This window comes from Cordyceps javanica, chromosome 2 (assembly GCF_051103115.1).
Source record: "Cordyceps javanica chromosome 2, complete sequence".
Classification (NCBI taxonomy): Eukaryota; Fungi; Ascomycota; class Sordariomycetes; order Hypocreales; family Cordycipitaceae; genus Cordyceps; species Cordyceps javanica.
In genome coordinates this window covers 2366237-2383969 of record NC_139296.1, presented here as the reverse complement: position 1 = coordinate 2383969, position 17733 = coordinate 2366237, and the positions used below count along the sequence as shown (strand labels likewise).

General features: G+C 55.8%; 6 protein-coding genes across 6 annotated transcripts; 2 read left to right on the top strand and 4 right to left on the bottom strand.

The window, feature by feature from the left end:
• Window positions 1-1071: 1071 nt before the first annotated feature.
• V2A60_003213 (tryptophan synthase beta subunit-like PLP-dependent enzyme) lies at window positions 1072-3278 on the bottom strand (the record flags this gene model as incomplete). The annotated part of the gene is made up of 2 exons (XM_083254552.1): window positions 1072-2604; window positions 2697-3278. The coding sequence occupies 2 exons, from the start codon at window positions 3276-3278 to the stop codon at window positions 1072-1074; spliced, it is 2115 nt and encodes a 704-aa protein (XP_083110678.1).
• A 1930-nt stretch (window positions 3279-5208) lies between these two features.
• Window positions 5209-5664, bottom strand: V2A60_003212 (uncharacterized protein; the record flags this gene model as incomplete). Its single annotated transcript, XM_083254551.1, has 1 exon — window positions 5209-5664. The coding sequence occupies one exon, from the start codon at window positions 5662-5664 to the stop codon at window positions 5209-5211; it is 456 nt and encodes a 151-aa protein (XP_083110677.1).
• Window positions 5665-6463: 799 nt separating this feature from the next.
• On the bottom strand, window positions 6464-8311 carry V2A60_003211 (glycosyl hydrolase family 76-domain-containing protein; the record flags this gene model as incomplete). Its single annotated transcript, XM_083254550.1, has 2 exons — window positions 6464-7729; window positions 7838-8311. The coding sequence occupies 2 exons, from the start codon at window positions 8309-8311 to the stop codon at window positions 6464-6466; spliced, it is 1740 nt and encodes a 579-aa protein (XP_083110676.1).
• A 2010-nt stretch (window positions 8312-10321) lies between these two features.
• Window positions 10322-13339, top strand: V2A60_003210 (uncharacterized protein; the record flags this gene model as incomplete). The annotated part of the gene is made up of 2 exons (XM_083254549.1): window positions 10322-11432; window positions 11484-13339. 2 exons carry the CDS (start codon window positions 10322-10324, stop codon window positions 13337-13339), a joined length of 2967 nt encoding a protein of 988 aa, XP_083110675.1.
• A 625-nt stretch (window positions 13340-13964) lies between these two features.
• Window positions 13965-16334, bottom strand: V2A60_003209 (mRNA-binding ribosome synthesis protein NOC2; the record flags this gene model as incomplete). Its single annotated transcript, XM_083254548.1, has 1 exon — window positions 13965-16334. The coding sequence occupies one exon, from the start codon at window positions 16332-16334 to the stop codon at window positions 13965-13967; it is 2370 nt and encodes a 789-aa protein (XP_083110674.1).
• Window positions 16335-16714: 380 nt separating this feature from the next.
• Window positions 16715-17583, top strand: V2A60_003208 (ESCRT-I subunit protein VPS28; the record flags this gene model as incomplete). The annotated part of the gene is made up of 3 exons (XM_083254547.1): window positions 16715-16798; window positions 16867-17103; window positions 17194-17583. 3 exons carry the CDS (start codon window positions 16715-16717, stop codon window positions 17581-17583), a joined length of 711 nt encoding a protein of 236 aa, XP_083110673.1.
• Window positions 17584-17733: the final 150 nt, after the last annotated feature.

Sequence of the window (17733 nt, the reverse complement as noted above, 5' to 3'; positions counted from 1 at the left end):
CTGCCATATGGTCCCCGAATTCTCCCTTTTACTGGTAGATGTCTTTTGTTTGAAACGTCCACCAGCCAAAACAGAGAATCTGCGCACTCACTGACTCGTCCTGGGGCACCGCGTCGTCCAAACAGACAAAAATCCGTCGGTCCCACCCCAGCTTGGCACACCTCCTCCCCAGTGGGCAAACTTATCAGTCCTAGACGGGCAATCAACTTATGCATATCATTGGGGCTTGCCAGTCGTACGAGACAATGACTGCATTTGCCGTGTAATTTTCTATTTTTCTTACCAAGGTGTAATCTACTACGCAATTTCGTCTAGCAAACCAGCCCCAACACGGCGGCCTCCCAAGGCAAGTAACGCTCCATGCTTTGCATGCAATAATAAAGCAGCTGTGGGCGTCTCTGTCTCCAATCTCTCTCCTTTCTCCCTTTCTCTCTCCCTCTCACCGGAGCTTGAATCAGGCAAAAGCCCGTATTGATATGATCCGGCTTGGCCGTTGCCAACTATCGGAACTGCCATAAAAAAAGAGTCATGTCGGACACGGCAGTAACTTTATTGATTGGCAAGGGAGATTTGCTCTTTTTTTTTCCCTTCTTCTATTTTTTTTCCCCTGCAAGGCTTGCGGGTTTGAGTCAGTTGAGCCGTCCAAGTCAGCCAGACCGGTTCGACCTTGCCCCGTGGCTGCCACCAAAGTACAGATTGGTTTTTTGTTCGCCGGGTTTTGATGGGAAGAAAGGAAGTAGAGTAGCCTTGTCACAAGTCACCTCGAATCCCTGAGGAACTCGAATCCTTGGGGTGATGGGAAAGAAAAATCACATTTTGTCATGAAAAAATGGATGAATTAAAAGGAAAATGAGCTCCCACAGTGTAAAGCCAAAAACTTTTCTCGTACCCTGTTCCTCGGCAGCAGCAATCGTTGTCTAGATATCAGCGCAAAGACACAAAAAAAATCCCCATGTCCAGTCCTTTATATCGTATCAAAGGTATATAAGAAAGAGTTGAAAAAGAGAACCCAGATGAAGAAGAAAGCAGAAGAAGGAGAAGGATAGGGAGAGAGAGACAAAATAAGGTTTATCAGGTCCGCAGAAACGTCTTGTACACCTCGGATTCGGTGCAGTCCTGAAAGGGGTAGCCGAGCTCGCGCAGAAAGGCGAGCAGCTCCGGCAGCTCGTCGTCGGGGCAGGCGATGCCGGCGAGGATCTTTGCGACGTCGCCGCCGTAGTTGCGGTACTGGAAGAGGCTGATGTTGAACTTGGGGCGGACGGCGAGGAGGAAGCGCTCGAGGGCGCCGGGCCGCTCGGGAAAGGTGAACATGAAGAGCTTCTCGTCGGGGACGGCGGCGCGGCCGCCGACGAGGTAGCGGACGTGGCTCTTGGCGAGCTCGTCGGCGGAGAGGTCGGTGACGGTCATGGAGCCGTCGTCGCGGACGCGCTCGAGCAGGCGGCGCAGCTCGTCGGGGCGCTGGGCGACGGGGGCGGTGAGGGAGAGGCCGAGCAGGACGTTGGCGACGTCGCCGCCGGCGTGGCGGTAGGAGAACTCGGTGACGGGCCGCGGCATGACGGCCTCGATGAGGCGGGCAAAGGCGCCGGGCCGCTCGGGGATGGCGCAGGCGAGCAGCACCTCCTTGCCCTCGCCGAGGGTGGCGCGCTCGGCGACGAAGCGCAGGCGGTCAAAGTTCATGTTGGCGCCCGAGGTGACGGCGATGAGGCTGCGCTTGGGGTCGTGGGAGGGGTGGCGGGCGGCGTACTTTTTCAGGCCGGCAATGGGCAGCGCGCCGGCGGGCTCGAGGCCGGAGCGGGTGTCGTCGTACATGTCCTTGATGGCGGCGCAGATCTCGTCGGTGCTGACCTCGATGACGTCGTCGACGACGTCGCGGGCGAGGCGGAAGGGCTCCTCGCCGACCGACTTGACGGCGGCGCCGTCGGCAAAGAGGCCGACCTCGCCGAGGACGACGCGCTCGCCCTTCCGGAGCGACTGGGCCATGGCGTTTGCGTCGGCGGCCTCGACGCCGATGATCTTGACGTGGGGCGCCATGCGCTTGACGTAGACGCCGATGCCGGCGATGAGGCCGCCGCCGCCGACGCCGCAAAAGATGGCCTCGACCTTGGCCATGTTGACCTGGGCAAAGAGCTCGTTGCCGATGGTGCCCTGGCCGGCGATGACGTAGGGGTCGTCAAAGGGCGGGATGTTGATGAGGCCGTCGCAGGCGGCGCGGCGGGCGCACTCCTCCTTGGCGGCGTCAAAGTCGGGCCCGTGCAGGACGACGTGGCCGCCGAGGCGGGCGACGTTGGTGTGCTTGATGCTGGGCGTGCCCTCGGGCATGACAATGGTGGCGGGTATCTTGAGCTTGCGCGCCGAGTAGGCGACGCCCTGCGCGTGGTTGCCGGCCGAGCAGCACACGACGCCCTTCCAGGACCGCGCCGGGTCGAGGTGCGCCATCTTGTTGTACGCCCCGCGCAGCTTGAAGCTGAAGACGGGCTGCTCGTCCTCGCGCTTGAGCAGCACGTTGCACTCGAGCCGGTTGCTGAGGTTGACGGCGTGGGTGAGGGGGGTGGCCTTGCAGGCCTCGTAGATGCGCGAGGTGGCGGAGAGGATCATGCGAAGGTACTGTGAGAGGGGGGAAAAGGTCAGTAATTTTGTCAATGGAAAAAAAAGTCCTTCTTTTCTAAAAAAAAAAAATTGAAGAAAAAAAAACATACATCTGGGTAGCCGTCGGGCTGCAGAAACTCATCGGGAACAATTTGCTTGATGCGCGCCTGCGCTTGCGCAGCCTCCGATGGCGGCGAGGGGCAGACGCTGTACTCGGTCAGGGCCATGGCCGACGATGATAACGACGGCGGCGGCATGGTGGGCGTCTTGGGCCGGCCGTTTAGCTGTTCGGGATCGTCGGCGGCGGCGGCGACGAAGCCATTGAGCGAAGGCATGTCGACGTCGACGGACGGTGGGCGGTGGTGGTGGTTGTGGTGGTTGTGGTGGTTGTGGTAGTAGTAGTAGTGGCAGGTCGGTGTCGATGGCGACGGCGACGGCGGCCAGTCGTTGGTCAGAAAGAGTTGGGAAAGCCAATCGCTGGGGCGGCGCAAGACGAGCTGGGACGGCGGTTCCGACTCACCGGCGGCGACAGCAGCGGCGGCGGCGGCGGCGGACGATGCGGCAAGAGTCTTTGTAAACTTGTTGTTGGAATAGTGACGACGAGCATCAGCGGCCGGCTGGTCCTTGGTCGGCTCGACTTTTGTGTGGCCGCAGCCGGGAACAATCGCAGCGGTGTCGCTCCATAGACCCATGCCGGGCTCTCCACTGAGTCACGGGCTGTTATCTTGATTTTTTTTTCTCCTTATCTTTCTTCTTTCCTGCTTTCTTTCTTTCTTTTTCAGTCTCGTTTGTACTTTTTTTTAGTCGTGTCATGTGTATATATAAATAATCCCCCGCCTTCTCTCTTGCCTCTTCCCCCAACAACCAATTCATCTGCGCTGCATAATGAGTGTGCTCAATTCAATGTAAACCTTGGCGTGCGCCCTCCTCCTTTTCTTTTTCCTTTTTTTGTTTTTCTCTTTTCGAGCGTCTCCCCTTGCCACATCCGTTCCGTCATTCTTCAACGCAGATGGCGTTTTATTTCTTAAAGCAAGTCAGATGAGGTGTGTCGCAGCTCCTTCGGCCAAGTAAGTAGGTTAGGGGGGGCTGGCTGGAGCTTGTGACAGAAGACGGGGGGTTCCGGTGCCGGCGGAGGAGGGGGCGGCGCGCCGAGACAAGCGAAGAAAAAAAAAGGAGTGAAAAAATGCAAGAAAAATCAACACGAGAAGAAAAAAAAAAGTTTACCTGTCTGGACCAACCACAGATTACCAGTTCAATAATAATTCACCCCTTTCAGTGGGGGGAGGGGGCCTTGTCGACAAACTCCTCCCTCCCCCGGCCTCTCCCCGTTTTGCCCAGTCATCAACAGCCAAATTCCAAGCAACGGGCGGCTTATCAGTGGCCGACATGAAACTGCTCTTTTGCCCCTTCTTTCCTCCCAAGACAAGCCAATTTCTGCAGTTGGTTCTGCAGCCAAGTGCAGTTGGTTCTGCAGCCAAGTTTCGATAACGCAATGTGCTCAATACATGGCCCTGCTTGACGTGTCGTGATCCCACGTGTCGCAATCTCACCGGCAAGTCTCTCTCTCATTGCCCAACTCATCTCCCATGCAATGCGTGTTAGTCAGTCTGCCGCTCACGTCTTATTTCCCCAATGCAAACACAAGCTCTCGCACAAACAACCCCGCTCCGAACCTAGACGCCCGTCAGCCACCCGATCCCATCCGCACCACCAAATTACCCCACGGCATCTGCCCCCCCCCCTCGCGGATGCTTCCCCCAGTACCCAAACGTACAAACTCTGCATTCTCTTACCTCATGTATAATAGCTCATCAAGATATGCATATCTCGTAAGCTTCCTAATCTTCCCGCAGTCCACCCGCATCGGCCAAGGATCGGATCCTGCCTCAACCACCCACCGCCCCCCATCCTGACCCCTCCTGCAGCATGTGATGCAGCTACTCTATTTTCCATGTTACTTTTTATGTATTTTTTTTCCATCTCATCTTCACGAGTCGCGGCCGGAGACTCGTACAAGAATCAAGGATATCACATATTACATCCTCATGTGCAACTGGTATACCTCCCTACCTAGCCTGCGGGCCTTCCGGCGTCGTGTCTGCCAAGTAGGTAACTTACAGCCCGCCACCAACGCACACCGCTCTCGATTTCTCGAGCAGAGCATTCACTGCGAGGTTCTTGGTCGCTCTCATGCCATGCTTTTGTCTTGAAGCTCTCGGCTACCTTGATCCCCTGGAAGGAAACGGGGACGCTCGGCACGGCCCTTTGCCCAGAATCTTGGTCAGCAGCTCTAACGTATTGTTTCCCTCAGTCGGTCCTCCTTCGCTTTCTTTCCAGTTTCGTGAGAGCATCGAACTGTCTCACTGCATGGAGAGGCCCGAACAAAGGGCCTACACGGGGGTCGCGCTGCAGGTTTGCCATTGTTGAATATATTGATTATTTAAGAGTAGAAAGTCAAGGTATTGCCTCAGTCGTATATCCAACAAGTCCTCCATGACAGAAAAAAAAGGGAAAATGCAGCAATAGTATACATGCAAAGCTCGTACCGTCCCGGTCTCTTTCCCCCTCCTCGGGGTATGGTGTCTCCTTGTCCCCCCCCCCCCCCCCCCCCCGCGCGCCCGCTCACATCTTCTCCGGCGGCGCCGTCATGGATCCGCGTATATACGCGGGGGGCTCGTCCGGCCCTTGCTGCACCGGAATCTGAATTTGCCGCTGGCTCGGCGGTGCGGCGCCGCCGTACGTTGTCGCAAGCATCAAGTCACCGTCGGCGTGCTTGACGTCCTTTTCCGGCGCCGCCGCCGGCGACATGGCCGCAGCCTGGGACGACGGCAGCGACGTCTGCCAGCAGCAGCCGCGGCGCTCCGCGCGTCGCATGTGCTTTTCCGCCTTGCGGGCGTGCTTCTCGGCCTTGACGGCCTGCTTGTGGTCGCGGCACAGCTGCTTCCACTCCTCCTTGGTCAGCGCGCCGCCGTTGTGCGCCTCGTAGTCGCGCTTGAAGGCGTTGATGCGCTGCTTCTTGTGGCAGCTGTGGCAGATGGCCACGCCGGCGCACAGAGCAACGAGGATTCCGACAACCATGTTGGTGATGCTTTCTTTTTTCTTTCTTGCTGGATATTATATATACTCAAAATTCTTCAAAGGAAAAAAAAAAAAAAGTAAAAAGAAGGATTGCAGTGATGGAAAAGAGTTTCGCTACAGAGGATTTCTGAGCGGTGCAGGGTAAAAGCAGTTCTTGAAAGCCAATCGAGATGAATCGCGAGTGATGATGGAAATTAGGTAGAATGAAGGGCAAGGTATTTCATTATTTTATATCTAAAATTGGGTAATACTCAGTTTTGGAGGAGCAACTCTCCTGTATGCTCATCGGCGAATCGACTTACATGATTACGCTACGCCTACGCCTCGTCGTACGCAGTGATGACGCGGCTGGTCAAGTCTTCAGCCACGCAATCTGGCCTCCAACAGTGCCACTTAATTAAAAGCAAGACTAGAATCAGAACCCAAGTAAGCCAATGACGGTAGCTTGTTGCCTAATATTTCGCCCTCCGAAAATGGCCCGCTAACAGCCTTACAAGGCTCGTCTTCGCGTGATTCTCGTCCCCTTCTCGCCCTCTGCCGTTCCCATGTTAGTGCGTCGCCCTCGGCATCGTGCAACTGTCTCGGACCCGAGGCCGAGAAACACATTCTTATTCAAAGTGACAACATGGCAAGTTCACATGATGCAAATAGTTGAGTAAACTAGCATAACAAGGTATTTGCTGACATGTTCGATAACCATCTATTTACTGTAAAAATACAAATCATGTACGCCCCCACCAAAGCATAGCCCCAGGCCATTCCAAATAGCTCGAGGTGAGTCGTCACCGCGCACTTTCTATCAAGATTGAGAGATTTCCCAATAAGCTCGCAGCAGAGCTAGACCGCCAGCCTGAGTCTCGGCTGTGCGACCGCGGCCGCGACTGTTTGGGTCACCCGAGCCAGCCGAGTACAGCTGCGCGCCGATATTCGCGGTTGCGTTGCCACCACCAGGTACAAACACATCTTGGATACCCCAGAGCTGGTTCCGCGGAGTGCCTTCGTTACGGTAATCTGTCTTGTTGGCCGCAAAGTGGTCAATGCCGTCGGCAGAGCGCACCGCGTTGACGTTAAACACGTTGGCTCCCCACCACATGCCAAAGTGGCCATGACTGTCTCGCGTCATCAGTGCTGCACCGACATTGTGCTTGATCCAGTCGACGTAGGTGCGGCACGAAGCACCATGTGCTTGTCGAACCTGCACAAGGGCCTCTTTGTCAACCTCGGCGTCATCATGTGTCAGCTCGAGCGGTCTGCAGAACGCCGTCAAGTGGTGAAAGTAGATGGCCTTGAAGGTCTGTGAATCTTGTGAGCACGTCGCCGAGGCGTCACATTGATCCTCCAAGAATCCGTAGCGGCCAATACCGCGCCAGGGCGGTAGCTGCCCGCCGCTCAGGCTATCAGTCGGCTTCCCGCGCTGCAGGTCCCAGCCCGTCGCATTAATGACAGACCTGATCAATCTGTGACCATCCTCAACGTAGGAAGGGTCCCCGGTCACGCTGAAAAGACCACGGCTTCCTGTCAAGACAACGCCCTGATTGTATGTATAAACCATTTCATCGCGCTGGTCGCACTTTGTGTTGCCTGGAATGTTGCGATTGATGTGGAAGCCGTCGACGAATAGACCCTGGCTATTCGTCATATTGACATTCATCAGCCACGTATAGCCATCTTTGGCTGCCTGTAGGTGGCGAGGGTCACGCGAGCCAGTACCATTGAGACGATCGCCGGGAAAGTGCTGATACATGGAAATGGAGCCAGCAATGTACAGTTCATTGGTAATGGCATTTTTGTAAGTCTCCAGGCGCGGGTTCCAAGTCATCCCACCGTTGCACAAGACTGTGTCCCAGCCCTGAGTTGAATAGTCCCAAAAGTCGTTGGCCCGGTTCGCAAAGGCATCAACCCAGAACTGACCGTGCCAGGGCATAGTCTTTACTGCCTGTGATATGTCTTCCGGGATAGCCTTGTCGCTGAATCCCCCGTCGGGATAGTGCAAGTCTTGGTGAAGACGACGGAACTTGATAGCCTCGATCCAACCCAGCACGACCCAGAGAACATCATCGTACGCCTACAAGAATCCCGTTAGCTGGTTGCGCACCGCGGCCGCGTTCCCTTTTCTCTCTCCTTTTTCTCTTTTCCCCTTTTTTTCCCTTTTTTTTCGGCAAAAGGCACATACTTCGGTAAGAATTCTCTCTGCCTCTTGACCAAAAAATGCGCTAACAATTTGGTCATGCAGGAACGAAAGCAGGTTTTCCTTTTGCTTCCAGTCCTGGCCTGGTACGGCTACATCCAGGGACTGGGTCAGCGTCGACATGGTACCCGAGACAATCGTCTGGATGACGGCGGCAGTCCAGTCATTGGCGTCGGGCCAGGTATTCTTCGTCTGCTTGAAATAGTCATTTTGCAAGCCGGCAAGGGCCTTGAAAGTATTTTGCAAAATGGCAGTGTCCGGAGTTGACCGAGAAGATGCGGACGCCGTACGGGAAGCCACAACGGAAGGGCTTAGAAGAAAATCATTCGGCAGGGAGCGACACTGCAGCGCCGAAGTTGTGTTTTTGAGAACAGAGCAGTAGCGCGTGTTGGTGCCGGCTGAGACACTCGGCAAGGCTGCGAGGGCGTAAAGACTAACTGCAAGGAACGAAGCGGCCATGATGTTTATGTGAGCGAAAAGACGGCATCCGAACGCGATATCACGGTCACCGAGAGTCTGAAGAGCAGTCCCGTTAGGAGCGAGGAGAGAGCAAGCGGTCACATAATTAATATAGCTGAACAACATGATGTCTCTGCATGCCGTACCCCTGCGGCGAGGTAGCGTGCCGGCAGCTGCGTACCAGTGCAAGACCACCCGTAGGATCAAGACACTCTAACGAATTTGCGCGTGCAGCTGCGCGCGTAACATGGCGTTGAGCAATCTCGGCCGATTACTTGATGCAGGCCGGGTCAGATGGTCCGCCGAACAGGGCAGCATTCACAGTGTCAGCAGCGGCGGCGGGTGGTAAGGAGGGTCACGGACAAGTTTTGAGGCAGCAACGACCTATACACTACTGATAAGTATGCACTTAATAAAAGACGGCTCAGCACGCCGGTGCAGGTGGGTTACTTTGCGGGGGGGAGGAAACTTGAAGAAGGTGTGCAGGAGCTCTGCCGGGGACGGCCGAAATTGGAAGGTTGAGCTTCACAACATGATGCTAGTTTCGATGATGGAGGGCTAAGAAAGAGCCAAGGTTCCATTGCGTCTCTACCTCGTTGTGGTACGGATAGAGTCGTTCAGATTGGCTGCAATGCGCCGGTTAGTGGCAGGAACTCGGGCCTATTCCCATTGTTCTTAGTCGACGCCACGGCTAGTTGGTTGATGATGCAGATTAGCGTGGGGGGGAAGAGGGGGTTGTGTCGGTAAGGGCATTAACTACCAGGAGGGGTAATATGTAACAGGGCGAGGTGGTGTGGGAAGCAGTAGGAGTTTTGAATCATGCGTCTAAATCGAGGCCTCCAAGCGTTGAACTAACTAGCCATCGGTACATGTCTTTGCCAAGCCAATCTCACTGCAGCATGTCAGGCGATGGCCTTGTCAGCGGGCGCAGCCGGGGCCGAGACAGCGTGTGGAAGGAATCCATTACGGCAGTCTGGTATGTAAGTGGTTTGGTTGCTGAAACTAGCCGAAGTTGTTAGTTTCCATCTCGGCCGTGTTGTTCTGTCCAAGATTGGCCGAGGCCGGGGTCAATCTCATGGCAGAGCCGGGAGGGTAGCTGGCACAGGCACGTTGAGAAGTTGACTCGGGAGTTATGGGATGGGCATGGGTTGCACATATATGTATAAGTCTTTACAGAGAATATTTGTGTGGCTCACGAAAGAGTGATGTGAGAGGCAGAGTCTCGGATTCGGACCTGGCGAACCGGCTTACTTACCAGTAATAAGGCTTTGGCGTGTCACCAGCGGGGGGGGGGATGCTCTAGAAGACGGCGCAGCCACCAGGGAGAGGATGAAGATGCGGAAATAAAATATATTAGATGGAGGAATAAATCTGGAAAATTTTCTTGTTATTTTACACTTATTTTCTTTCTTGTTTTAAAGGGGTGTGTATGTGCTTGATGGAAAGAAAGCGTCCCAGTGCCGGGCCCGTAGTTTGCAAATAGAATCTGGGTCGGAAAAAAAAATAAACGAATAAAAAAAAATCCAGCCTGTAGACAAACTTGATGATATTTTCAAGCTTGAATGTATGCAGTGTTATCAGCACAGAGTGTTTGCTGGGCTACACTGTCGGGGCCGCCTACAAAGTCGGCTACTTACTAATTACCACGCGCCCACCCCCAAAAAAAGGGCCAAAAAAAAAGAGAGAAAAAAACCGCGTAACTTTGGTTTGTTTACTTTCTGCCCAAAACAGAAGCACTAACAAGGACGGCCCCACCCGCTCTACCCTTGGACGCACCGCCGGCTTCTCCATCTTCAATCTCCATCTTCTTATCTCATACGCGTTTCTTGTCTACTTTTCGCCTCTTCTTCCAAGTCTTTACCAGTATCTCGTCTGCATTGACCAGCTTTCATGCAATAGTTGCCATCACACCCGCGCTCTCACTCGCACTCGCACCACCTCGATTTCATAGTTCCCCCGTTCGCCTCCTCCCTCCTCCCCCGGCACCGCGCCGTACGCGTCGCAGAAGCCATGGAGACGGACGTTGCTCAGCGGTTCCGCTCTCGCATCCTGCGCGAGATGCACGCAAACCGCGAGAATCCATTCAACTCGCCCCCTTCCTCCACCGGCTCCCATGGTACCGTCAGTCCGACCATGACGTCCGTCTTCTCCGACCCCGAAGGCGAGTCCACTCGCCGCCTAAACGAGGATATTGCCCGCGTCACTGGCGGCGGCAGGAAGCTGCCTGTCAACTGGGACGCTGCCCATCGCAAGTGGCCCGAGTACTTCTCCAAGCCCAAATCCGCTCTTGTCGACAACGACACGAAGCCGCTCAAGGAAAACCACAACAGCGCAGCCCCTTTCAAGTTCCTTCACGAAGACTCCACGCGCGACATCTGGGACGGCTCCAAGCGCAAGCGCGCCGACATGCAGCCTCGCGCCGACGACGAATCCGACCTCTCCGTCCTGCTCTCCAAATCTCCCGCCGCCGCGCTCTCTCTAAAAAACAACCGTCACCTCAGCCCCATCTCGCGAGCTCATGCCCGCGCCCCTTCAGAGCCTGCGCCGCTCCTCCAAAGACAGCCCTCCATCTCGGAAGCCCTGGAACGCTTGCGCAGAGCCTCCGGCAGTCCCAAGCACACCGACCAAAGGCACATGTCAGGAGCAAACGGCTCGTCCCCCAACGGCTCCTCTGCCAAGTCCAGCTTTACCGCCGTGCCTCCCTCGCCCAACTCCATGGCCAGCCCTGATAATGGCGCCAACGCCCGCTCCTTCTTTATGCCCGACGTCTCTCATCTTGGCGACTTCGTCACTGGTACCCTCCGGTTCAGTGGCTCCATGAAGAATGGCGTGCCCATATTCGTCAAGCAGGGCAGGGTCCACGATAAGCAGGCAAGCCCTGCCGCTGCTGCCCATGCTGCTGTCGACTCCGTCAAGGTCCCCCAGGACGAAGAAAGAATCTTCGTATCCATGGATATGATCCGTAACGAAATTGTTTCTCTCCAGGAGCACCACGAAAAGGTGCAAGAATATGCCATGGACTTGCAGCAGCAAGTGGAGAGGCTCGAGGCCCAAGCAAAGGGAAAGGCCCAGAACCTGGACAAAGGTCACCACACGGACTACGTGAATGAGTCCAATGCTCGTACGTAGCCAACAGCCAATTGTTCCGTCTTCTCGCTCTAACATACTACAGGACTTCGTTCCGAGGTTGCTAGCCTGCAGGCGCGTCTAGACCAAGCCACGAGGAAGCTCAGCACGAGCGAAATCGCAGCCGACTCCATCTCCCATGAGAAGGATCGTGTGCTCACCAGGTTGCAGGAGGCTTGCGATGATATCAATAAGCTGACTCGGAAACTGACGGTCAAGGAAAAGGCCCTCGAGACCTCTCAGAAGCAATTAGACTCGTCCGAGCAAGTTCGTCATGACAACGACTCTCTGCGCCGTGATATTGTCGCCATCACCCACAGCCGCGATGCTCTTGAGCTGGAGAACTCGTCTCTGCGCGACGATAATGACAAGCTCGAAAGTGAGCTGCAGTCACTCCATGCGGAAATGGACAGTATGCGCTCTGAAAATGATCGCCTGCGCCAGCAACAAGAGTCTCTGCTCGCTGAGAACAAGACGCTCCGTGCCAGCAAGACACAGCTCGAGCAAAATGATGTTCTCAATGAGGATCTCGACGAGGTGCAGCACGAGCTCGATGCTGCTCGCGAGGAGCTTGAAGCCCTTCGCCAGCAAAATGAAGAGCTCGTCTCCCTTCGAGAGGACAATCAGAGCCTTGTGCGACACAATGAAAAGTACTTCAGCGACAATAAGATGCTCAGACGCGAAAACTCTGGATTTGAGCGAAGCGTCCATGATCTACATGAAGAGAATCTGAAACTCAAGGAGGAAGTTGCTTTTCTCAAAGAGCAGATTGATCACTACCGCCCGGCTCCCAAGGCAAATATCGAGACCGAAAACACGACCGCTGGCCTGTTCATGCCTGACATGACGATGGACACAAACATTTCTGGCCATGAAGGACCGACTGAGACCAAGGACCTGCCTGATCCGGTGCAGATGACTGGCCAAAGCCAAAGCCCCATGGACGCTGATGACAGTGGGTCCGTGATGATCACGAATCGGAATGTCGACGCATCTCAGAAGAAAGGCGAAGCCGTCACTGAGCAGGCCCAGAAAGTAGCCTTTTCCATCCCTGCCAAACCTGGGGTTCTGAAAACAACTGCCAACCAAGGCAGCAAGCGTAGATCTGCCTCGCGTCAGGTACCCAAGGCCCACTTCGAGAACTACAGTGACTACGATGAGACTACGGGGCTTCTATCTTTGGACCTCGGCGCTACTCAGGACCAGGTTGTCGAACTGAGCGTTCCTATGCCAGGAAACTTCAAGCCTCTCGGCAATCGCGAGCAGACGCCTCATCCTCGCAAAACGAAGAATGTTCAGCACACCATGGAGACAGACATCACGACCGGTACAACCAGGAGCATCCACCGAAGTACCGGCTGTGCCCTATCCAAGGATGCAAGGCGTGTACTTGATGGCCTCTGCGAGCACAGCTGCAGCAACTGTATCGTTTGCACCCGCATCACCTCGCACCGCAGTACATCGAGCGAACTCGCTGCCGGTAAGAAGCGCGTTACTGTGCCTCGTCCGGTCCCTGTGACGGACCGCGATCTCTCCGCTGAAGATCCGACGATGCGTCCCGCGCAAAATCCGGGCCACGCTCTGGCTCTTGTCATCAAGGGCCTAGAGGATGAGTCGCGTCATCTGCAGTTTGAGCTCTCGTGGTTGCAGACCAAGTACAGCAACCATGACAAGGCGATTGGCAAAAAGGACCGCGTGGCTCTTGCCGAGGATATTCGAAGTCTCCTCAAGAGCCTCGAGGTCAAGAATGACCAAATCTATAGCCTGTACGATGTTCTCGAGGGCCAAAAGGCTGCCGGTCAGGCCATGTCGGAGGAGGAGCTTGAGATGACGGTCCTCAACATTACCGGTCTGTCTGTCCGCGACGTCACCGACCAGCTGACCTGGGAAGGCCTTCATTAGTGCTACCCAGTGTATCAGCAAGAGGAAAGAGGGGTTGCTTTTCCTGTGACACAATGAATAGCGAACATTATGGTTGTATATTTTGACGATTGCATGTGGAAAGCTAGGTGGGTAGGATAGGAAGGATTGGGGTTTTTTTTTTCAAATTGGCTTGGAGTTTGGGAGGACTAACATGGCGTTTGATTTTTGTCTTGTTTTGAAATATGCATCTTTGGATTTTTGGGAGGCTGATGACTTTTTTGTTGGAAAATTGCTTCTCACAGGGACATACATTTGCGGGAAGCTGGCGTTTTTTTCTCTCTCTTGGTTTCCTTTGGACTGATTGGTAGCAGAAGGACTGCTGCGTGCGGTATGCATTTGCTGTATATACTTAATCTTCTCATTCCGCTTCATTGCAACTGCCTGACTAGAAAACCTCCACCTACGGTGAATGACAGGATAACAATTCGGGTTGAATTCCTGTTTCACGTTTCGAGTGACCTTGCTCGCTTCTGCTATCACGTCTGCGCAATGCAAATAGAGAGATTGTGGTAATGATGAGAAAAAATCGAGGTATCCTTTTTAATGTATGTACAGCCAAACTCCGGTTTACATGTTTTTCGTTGCTATATTGCACCGCACGTCGCTACTCTTCACCTTCCTCCTCCTCCTCCTCCTCCTCCTCCTCCTCCTCCTCCTCGTCATCTTCTAGATCAAACTCGTCCTCCTCATCGTCGTCCGAGCCAAGCTCCATGTCCTCGTCCGAATCCATTACATCATCGTCCTCGAGCGCCGCCCTCTCGTCCTCGCGGCGCTTCTTGTCGTCGTCCTTGCGGGCCTGCTCGAGGAGCTTGGCCCGCTCGGCGCGGGCCTTGCGCTGGCCGACGACGTAGGCGCCGAGCGGCGTCTTGGCGGCGTCGAGGTCGCGGAGGAAGGCGTCGACCTGGGCGCGGTCCTTGGGCGCAAAGTCGACCTTGGCGCGGCGCTCCTCGACAAACTTGGCGTTGGCCTCGAGCTTCTGCACGAGGAGGACGAGCTGCGCGGCGAGCTTGGCGTTCTTGTTGCCCTGGGAGCGGGAGCGCGACTGCTTGAGCCAGCGCTTGAGCTGGATGACGACGGGCAGGCTCAGCTCGGGGAAGGCGATGGACCGGCTCCACAGGTACATGAACTCGCCGAGGAGTTCGACGACCTGCTCGCCGACGCCGTCCTGGAAGACGCGCGTGCGCAGGTACGACTTGGACGCCTTGTAGGCGACGGCAAAGTCAAAGGCCTTGAGGGTCGCGTTGCGCGGCGGCTTCTTCATCTCGGCCGAGGCGAGGACCTCGAGCAGCGGCGCGGCGAGCGGGATGTACGTGTCGGTGGCGCGAGACGTGCGCAGGAGGGCGCGGACGAGGTGGAAGCGGAGCGGGAAGTACAGCGCCGTGGGGATGAGGCGCATGGCGCCGAGGGTGACCTGGACAAGCGGGTAGACGAGGAGCTTAAGCTGACTCTCCTTGCCGGCCTCGGCCTCCTTCTCGGGCGTGCAGTGGTAGGCGAGCACGCAGGACCAAAAGTCGAGCGAGTGCGTAAACTGCCAGTTGTAGACCATGCGGAAGGCGTCGTTCTTGTTGTGCACGATGCTGTTGCGCAGGTGGATGGCCAGCTGGCGGATGAAGCTAAAGGCGGTGGTGTAGCCCACGGCCGGGTCAATGCCCCAGAGCTCGGCGGCCGAGTTCTTCATCAGGTTGATGCCCTGGATCGTGTTGTGGTTGGTGATGCGGCAGCCCTGCACGAGGCCCTGGTACACCGACTTGAGGACCGTCTCGCGGATGCCCTTGTCGCCGATGGCGACGAGCCGGCGCAGCACCAGGAAGGCGGTGATGCGCGTCGACTCGGAGCTGGCGGGCTGCGCCCAAAAGTTGACGACGGCCTTGGCCAGCGCCTTGACGAGCTTCTTGAACGACAGCAGGTACGGCAGGATGGGGGTGATGGCGGACAGCGTCAGCTTGAGGGTGCGGTCATCGGACAGCGTGCCCAAGAGATGCATGATGGCCGACGTGTACGTCTTGAGCAGCAGCGACAGGTTGCTAAACTTCTTGCCCTCCGTCTGGACGTAGACGCGGCCCGAGGCCGACTCCTTGACGGGCAGGTGGTGGTTGATGACGACGGGTATCTCGCGCAGGGCGAGCACGAGGATGTCGTTGAACACTTCGGGGCTGTTGATGGTCCATTTTTGCTGCGAGTCCTCGTCAATGTCGTCCTCGTTGAGGTGGGCTGCGCAGCGGAATGCGAGAACGACTTGTCTCGTCGCGCGCAGGGACTGCCTCTCCTTCATGGACTTGCGCCAGCCGGCCACAATGGCCGTGGTGAGCTCCTTGCCGTCGCCCTCGGCAGCCGCCTCGTCCTCGTCTTCTTTGGCATCGTTCTTGGCCTTTTTTTGCTTCTTCTTTGGCTGCTCCTCTTCCTCCTCGGAATCTTCACCGGCACTCAGCTCATCAACCTCGGCCAGGTCGGCGTTGTCGTCAAAGTCGAGCGCATCCGGGTCGTTTTCTTTTAGGAATTTGTAAAATTCGGGATCTTTTTCGGCGAGCGCATCCATGGTCTCCTGGTTCATGCCGGCGTCGTCTTCGTCACCGTCGTCGCCATCTTCGCTGTCGCTGGCAACGGGCTGCGCCTCCGGGGCAGCGTCCGAGTCGCTCCCATCCTCCTCAGCATCTACTGCCTCGGGCTCGTCACGCTTTCTCTTGCCCAGCTTGGCTTTGCTGGACTTGTCGTTGTCAATGATATCCTCGAAGCCGCCCTGGAAGAAGTCGTCGACGCTCATGTCATTGACCTGTCTGTCCTTGGGACCGCGCGACCGCGGCTTGCCATCCTTGCCGAAGAATTCAGCATCCTTGGCCTTGCGCTGCTTTTGCTTGTCCTTGATCTGCTGCTTTTGCTTGATCTTGGCCGTCACCTTTCTCCGGTCCAGTACGCCCTGCAAGTGGTTCTTTTCAAACTTTTTGGTGGCCTTGAGGTTCTTCTTGGAAGGTGCCATGGCGGGCAGTGTGTTTTCAATTCGCGAGCGGGCGAACTGAACTGACCTCCGGTGGTGGAAGAGGCGTGGGTGGAATTTGCAATTGGCCGCCTGCAAGCTTTCCAGCCAAGACAATAGGCGTCCAAAAATTTTCGAGCGTTCGCCTTATCGATAGCTGGTGCCTTCATGGGTCTGTCCAAGGCGGTGAAGAGCGTTCTGCCAACGACCCCAATTGAGCAACTGGGATTCCGCACCCCCACCAAGATGCTGCCCACCCACCAGGCTCTATTCATTGTCGCTAGGTAGGGAGCTTGGCTCATCAGTGGCAGTTATAGGCAGCACCCACCTGCAGCTTCACTCTCCGATATGCCTTGACATACCGATCCGCCACACATCACACAATGCTTCCCCGGCAGGGTTATGCGCCTACACCGCACAGCTATGTTCCCAACACGGCGCTTTCCGCATCAATAAATCTGGACGAAGTGTGCTTGCGGGGCCCTGCCATTGATCACTACGGAACGTCCTGCTAACCAGATACGTCATCGTCCAGGAAGTCACCTTGACGAGCACACGAGCGGAGCGCGACCTGCAGGATTCCCTCGCCGAACTGTTCAGCATCATAGTGACTCTCGATGAGCTGGAAAAGGCATTCATCAAGGACGCCGTGTCCGAAGCGGAATATACAGAGATATGCGAGCGCTCGCTGCGGCAGTACAATGCGCTGCTGGCGGATGAAACGATTGCCAGGGAGTTTGGCGGCCTCGAAGAGTTCCAGGCCAAGTGGGATGTGAGCAGACCATGCCGCTCAAGCAGACATGCTCCGGTGGCGCGCGCGCTAACTAAGAGATTTTTTTTCCCTTCTCTCCCGGGAATGCAGATTGAAGCTCCTCGCGCAACGAAACGACTCCAGGCCGGCATGCCCTCCACCATCACGACACCCGCTTCGTCGGCCGCCGCCGGCCCGTCCGACCGGAACAACACCAGCGGCGTCCTGATCCTCGAGGCGACGCAGGACTTCATCACCTTTCTCGACGCTGTGAAGCTCGGCCTGCTATCCAAGGACCAGCTTCACCCTCTCCTGTCCGACGTCATCCAGTCCGTCAACAAGGTGACAGACAAGGACTTTGAGAACCGAGGAAAGATTGTGCAGTGGCTCATCACGCTCAACCAGATGAAGGCGAGCGAGGAGCTCAGTGAGCAGCAGGCCAGAGAGCTAGATATGGACATTCAACAGGCGTACCAAGGGTTCAGGCGAACCTTGACGTGATGTAGCTTTGTTGTGATAAGGGGGTCACTGAGAACAAGGCTCCTTTCGAATCTTGCTCAACGTGGCCGGCTTCCCATTGGCCGCATATAGACTATACACAAATCATGATATCCTCCATCTACCCTTGTTCCATTCATGCACATTACCATA